Genomic DNA, 6,454 nt, shown 5'->3' with positions numbered 1-6,454 from the left:
TTTCTGCGGGATCTATCAAGGACATAAATGTGAATTTATAATTCTTGAAGGGTGTCAAGCCATAACCCCCAACTTTAACTGTATTTTATTGATAAGCCGGCCGCTTGTAATCTAATTTTCATTTTGTAAGAAAGCGGCCGGCTTATCAATATGCGAACGTACTCGTATAATTGAAATGGCATTTCATATAATTGAAACATCAGCGAGACGTGAGGTAAAGTCAACTCTGGAGCCCTCGATCTGGAGCGGGGGTACCAAACTAAAAAAAATCTGCAGTGAGGAGTGCCCCCTTATTTATTGCAGGCGGGAAATTATTAATTACCCTCGGAAATCCGGAATGCCTTAGTGGCTGCATTTTTTGAAAAGCACATGTATAAATGACTTTTTTGAACGATCTAAGCGGCTTCAGTTGCTACCGAGTTATTTTAGCCTAGCCCAGCCTCAAATACAGACTGTGACCTCAACATAATTTCGCCAAGGCGCCTAATTTTGTTTCTGCTTTCTGAAGAAAAAAATCTTGATAAAAATGGCAAAGGGATTTTCTGGAAGCTGAGCCGCCATGTCACTCCTACCTCGGCTCACAAAACCCCCGCAGTTCTCCTCTCAAAAACAAAAACAAAAAATAGTGAACAAGTGTCTGGGAAAGAAGTAAAAAGAAGCATTTCTGACGGTAGATGCTTTACTATCTTCCATGGGACAATTTTCCAAACAATCTCTGAAATTTCCTGTTGTTTTGGCTAAATGGTAACTGACTCCTGGCATTAGCCGGATACTCTTTTGTTTTCTCCCAGGAGGGCATGACATCGTAGGTCATAGTTGTCATACTGCTCACTATAAAGGCCGTTCAAAAACGAAATGAGGAAAATGACCAAGACGTACGTTCAACAGTGGAAGAGTTGTCTTTTTTTCATGTTAATGTGACAGCAGTTACACACCAGCTCTCTCTTGTTCGAAGAAACCTTCTCAGTAGTGTATCCGATTATACGCGGGCTTCGTGGCGAGCCGCAAATGCAAAGCGCGCGGTGCACGCGGACGACAGAGAAGGAAGAGGGCACTGGGGAGAGCTCTTTTCTATTGAAGCTCCAAATTCACATGCAGAGTTCCACACGAAGCAAGAAACAAAACGTACACTTTCTGTGGGATGCTGCCGCAGTGCCAGCCTTGCAGTTAGGTTTCGTCACCCTATTCGCTGGAGGGGCAAGCAGGAGCTTTTCACCAATCACAATTTAAGATTGACCAGAAATATCAAGATTACCCGAATTTCCAATATTACCGTAAGGTTTGTTAACTTTAATTTCCGAAGATATTTGAGAGCTTGGCTCACATGCTAGCCGTTTTAGGAGCATTCTCGTCCTCAGAAGCCGCGCTCCTTTTGGTCTGAGCATGCGCAGAGTACTCGTTTCATAATGTCAGCCAATCAGATTTACCAGATTTGACGGGTACTCCGTGAATCACGGACTTCCGGTGTTGGACCGGCCCAGAGATCGCGATTCTTGGTGCTGACCAGGAGGTGCTGACCAAAAGGAGCGCGGCCTCTGGAGACGAGAATGTTTTGGAGGGGGTAACGCAAGGAATGCGGGCTCACAAAACGCCTGAAAATCGAGCCAATGTAACTAGCCAACCAAGCCAGCCCCCTCCCCAAATCCACCCCTGTATTGGGGTTAGCAATGTCATACCAAACGAGAGGGGTCGGTGGACAAGACAATCTCATTATTTTGTAACATTGTGGATTGAAAAGTTTATATCAGATAAATATAAAATTTTTCTTGTGAAAATTTAATGACTTAACTTAAATGTTTTGCTCATATAGAAAAAACAATGCTTGGTACATTGCTCATTGTTATTCATGTCCCAGGGATATTGGTATTTGAACAGTTAATGTCGTAGTTTCAACAGAACTTTTGGTGTTTACAGAGGTTATCTTTTTTCTATTTTTCAATCAAATGTGAGAAGTGAAACAGTGAAAACAAGGCTCTAATAACAAAAAGAAAGAAAACCTCTGGGGTCAGTGTAGGAAACTAAAAACTTCAAATGTCAAGGGAGTGTTGCCCTGGGGGGGGGGGGGGGGGTACATTGAGGTTTCAAAGTGATCAGGACATACGCAAACCAATATACACTAAGTAAACCAGAAACGCTCATGAAAAGAAACTATAACAATATCAGGTTATCACTAAATCCTTCAATTATATTAATTCAATTATTCTTTTCCTCTGGCTTAATTAAAATTATGTCGTGAATATTGTAGCTCTACAGTCTTTGGAAAAAAGTTCTTCAACAATGTTTCTGAACACTAATAAGTTTCAAAAAACTAATATATTGTATTTGTTAAAATACCCTTTGATCTTTGACCAAAGATCTACCTCAGTGAGTACTCTACTACAATCAAAAATGGCATCGATAACAAACTTTACTAACATTACTGGTTACTTTTGGCTTCTATAACAGGTTGAAAACTTCTATGGCCAGGTCTACATGCAAGTTACATGAACTAATTACTTCAAAAGGTACACTAAACAAAACAGCCTACTCCAGTTATAAAATGAAATGTATAAAGCATGCATTTTCATATACAGCAAAATTAGAAAAAACTGAGCATTGCTTTGTTGCAGGTGAACTCAGCTTGAAAGAAGTGCTGATAAACAAGGCACTTCCCTTCTTCACCGAATTCAACCAGCACTCTATCCAATTCCATCAGCACTCTATCCAATTCTCAGTGCTTTGTAAAACAGCAACACCTTTCTAATAAACATGCCCTTTCCCCACTTGCTTGAAGCTGTTGTAAAGTACTGAAGCTTTTCCTTAGGTTTTAGATGATAACAAGATTTTTTTCTGGAAATATATTTTTATCTTGCAATTTATTAATGAACTTTCAAAACATTTGCTTCTTGAGCAAAGTCTCCATGTTAATGCAAGACTAATGCAGCTTCTGTGGAATTCTGATTCCTCAAACCTATGAGCCTTTTAGTAACTCAAACTAAAAGTTGTTTCCTGCCCCATTGGTTGAACACTTTACTTTTACATCTGATTTCTCGAACTGTGATTTTTTAAACCAATATTAATTGTTTTCCTTAGAGGTTTGAAAAAGTTGGGACTCTACTGTACATATAAAACATACTAAATGCAGCCCCCAGCCTTTGCCACCTTGGATTTTGTAAACTGGGTTTTCTGACAAGGGTATGCTCACTCCAAAACACTTGTGTCTTGTTGAGTTTTCATTATCTGCCTAGCCTGCATGAACAGAGGTTTCTTGTTCACAAACCGAGTTCTTCACCTGCGTATTTATATTTAGAAACAATTTCTGATAAATTATCAGTTCTGGCCAGCTGCACAGAAGCACCAAATTTGTTACCATTTTTTACTGCTTTACCACTTGAATGCTTTTTGTCATTTTGCAAACAATTTGCTTGGCTAGCCTTGACTGGATTAGCTCCAAAATTAGTGTTTTGTATGAAACAGAAGTATGTACTGGTACTAAAAATTGCAGAATCTCAAGTGTTAATCATTTTTTTCATGCAATATTACCCCTTGAGAAGATACCAATTTCTCCTTAATTCCTTCCATACATTTTATATCATTCTTCACTGGGAAAGATGAATAAAAGTGGTAAATATTTTTCCCTAAGTTCATCAACCCCTTAATACATACTAGTTATGCAACACTTTTGAAAGGTGTAATATGGAATAATCCTACAAACCACTTGTATTTTCTTGGTATACACACAAGCCTTTAGGCCAGTGTGTATACCAAGAAAATACAAGTGACAAGTGGGATATTTCATGGTATACCACGAGAGAGCATTGCATAACTATTTTATACCATGCCTTAGAAATACAGTGACCAACACAATCAATGCGACATACGCGCAGCGTATGATGGGAAGGTAGGATGCAATACTGTCAAATGTACAATGGCTTTCCTGTACTCTGATAGGCTGTATTTTCTATGGCAAGGTATAAATTGTAATATGCCTGTCTTGATTTGTTAAAATATGATACAAATGTCAATAAAATGACACACTTCAAAAAATTTCATCACCACCATCAGACTCAATGTAAAGATTGTCAGAATCATTCGGGGAATCCCATCCAAAGAAACTTGAGCTATCACTGTCACTAGAGTAATACCAATCTCCTTCTTCACTATCAAAACCATCTCCAAAGAAAACCTCTGGGCAACCCTCTTTTGGCATTCTTTGCAAAATCAGTGCAGGAAGTTTCATAGTGCAGAGGGTAAATGAAACTACTTTGTCACTTGGACCAAGACTCTTGACCTTCTGCCACTTTTTTGACCGTATGCTGTATTTCAAAGCATCACAGGAATAATCTGTTGTACCAAGCTGAAGAGGAACAGTAACCTGGTTTCTGACAATGATGACATTGTTGACTCCACTATGAGGGTAAGGCAGTTGTGCAATGGCTTCCCATTCATCTGTGATTGGAGAATACACTTCACAGCTTGAAGTTTGGAAACCAGTGTTATCGATTCCTCCAATCACATAGATCTTGCCACTCCAGTAAACACATCCTGGCTCTGACCTTGCTTCATTTAAAGGGGAAACATATGACCACGAATTTCCTACTGGGTTGAATTTTTCAACACTTGGCAGCATTGAATCTCTTTGTTGTTCAAGGGTTGTTCCTCCACCAATAATGAAAATGTGCTTCTCAGTTGCCACACAGCCTGACTTGCATCTAGCTTTGTTAAGTCCTGCACAGAAATTCCACTCATTCATTTCAGGATTGTAACATTCCACTGTGTTGGTACACCCACTTGGTAAATTCCACCCACCAATGTAATACAGTAGCCCATCAAGAGCCACAAGAGATGCCTTTGATCTGGCTTCTTCACAAGGTGCCTTTTCTTTCCACTCAGGCGCCATCTTTACACCTGCTGAAAACTTCAGTTTCTTTGCATCTTCAAAACATGCTGCATTCACCTTTTTTACACTTGCACTGGTCAATTTTTGTCCCCCGACTAAATATACTGTCCGTCCAACTACCGCCACTTGTGGGCCAAACTGAAATAATGATAAGTCTCCAAGAGCCATAACTTGCTTGTTTTTCATATCATAACAAAATGTTTTACGGCAAACTCCAGTGCCAATTCCAATCATGATATCGCGAATCTCTGTGGATGGTCTCAACTGCTGCCCCTTTGCAGATTTAGCACTCTTTGCTTTTCTTGATCTTTTGGTCCCCTTAGTTTTCTTAACTTTCTTAGAGGGAGGAACAGCATGACTATCTGCCACCACCAGTTGTGGTTCTTTGGTCAGCTCTGATTCAAGGAATCCTTTTGGCAGTGAGCCTTGTCGTAGGTGTTTCAGTAGCTCAGGTAAAACAGCCAAACGGCTTGCCTCATGTTTAACCCATTTTAACACACACTGGTAGACTTCCTCCTCCTTTTCTACTTGTATATCATCACTTGATATGAAGTGCACTAATTCCTCCTGCGAAATGGAGACAAATTCTTCACTGTTCACCACAATGGAAAAGTTAAGTTTAATGAAATCCTTTGCCCTTTTTGCAAGTATGTCAGCGCCAAACTGCTCGGCTATCTGCATAATACTAAAGCAATTATCACTGCCCAGCCTTCTGGATAGAACCTCTATACAAGCGTTCTTCACGGGCGTCACAAGTAAGAAGCTTGAATCATTGAGTAAGTCGTGCACATTTTCGTCATTTATGACAATTTCTCGCGTATAGAAATAATCCAAGATAAGTGACATGGATCGAAATGAAACCAACTTCAGGCTCAAAAGTGTTTGATTCGATTCTTTCATTCCACTACTGAACATGGTGTAAAAGAATGGACTGTTTGCTGCCAAAACGCAGCGATGAGTTGCCAACTGTCGACCTTCCACCTCCAAGATCAGATCGCAAAAACCCGCTTCTCCTTCCAGTCTGAATTTGTTTAACACCAAAAGAGCATTACTCTCTCTTCCCTTGTACCTAGTTCCACCTGAAACATAGAGGTCGCACTCTAGTCTCTCTTTGTCTTGTAATTCGAATAGATTCGCCAAACTTTCTTCTTTACTGCTGGCCGCCATAATGGATGGATCGCTTACCCGCAATGAATGATGGGACACAAGGTAGCTTTTTCGCGCGTTTCTTGTGTTTTCCCGCCAAATTGACTTTTTAAGTCCCAGAAGACCTTGCAACCGTGTTGAAGACCAACGCATATTAAAATGACTCTCTTTACCAAGACCCTACGAACAGGGCACTTATTAGGGACAGGGCGCTTATTTCTCTTTTGAGAAACAACCAAATGTTCAAAACACAACTTTAATACGGTATTTTATTGTTGTTATTATTATTATCGTTGTTGTTGTTGTTGTTGTTGTTGTTATTATTATTACCATTATTACCATTATTATTATTATTATTATTATTATTATTATTATTATTATTACAGTAGAAAGAGAAACGAAAAACAGTTCGAGCTGGTTAGCGGGGGG

General features: G+C 39.6%; 1 protein-coding gene across 1 annotated transcript; it reads right to left on the bottom strand.

The window, feature by feature from the left end:
* Nucleotides 1-2,159: 2,159 nt before the first annotated feature.
* On the bottom strand, nucleotides 2,160-6,056 carry LOC110045808 (kelch-like protein 26). Its single transcript, XM_020751433.2, has one exon. The coding sequence runs from the start codon at nucleotides 6,044-6,046 to the stop codon at nucleotides 4,019-4,021; it is 2,028 nt and encodes a 675-aa protein (XP_020607092.2). The 5' UTR covers nucleotides 6,047-6,056; the 3' UTR covers nucleotides 2,160-4,018.
* Nucleotides 6,057-6,454: the final 398 nt, after the last annotated feature.

Source organism: Orbicella faveolata, unplaced genomic scaffold, assembly GCF_042242905.1.
Source record: "Orbicella faveolata isolate gen_17 unplaced genomic scaffold, um_ofav_v1 contig_24, whole genome shotgun sequence".
In the NCBI taxonomy this organism is placed as follows: Eukaryota; Metazoa; Cnidaria; class Anthozoa; order Scleractinia; family Merulinidae; genus Orbicella; species Orbicella faveolata.
Note: the sequence above shows the minus strand (reverse complement) of the source record. Positions and strands in the feature narration are given on the sequence as shown.

Coding starts and splice junctions, on each gene's coding strand:
- LOC110045808 (XM_020751433.2), bottom strand. CDS start 6,046: ATGGCGGCCAGCAGTAAAGAAGAAAGTTTGGCGAATCTATTCGAATTA.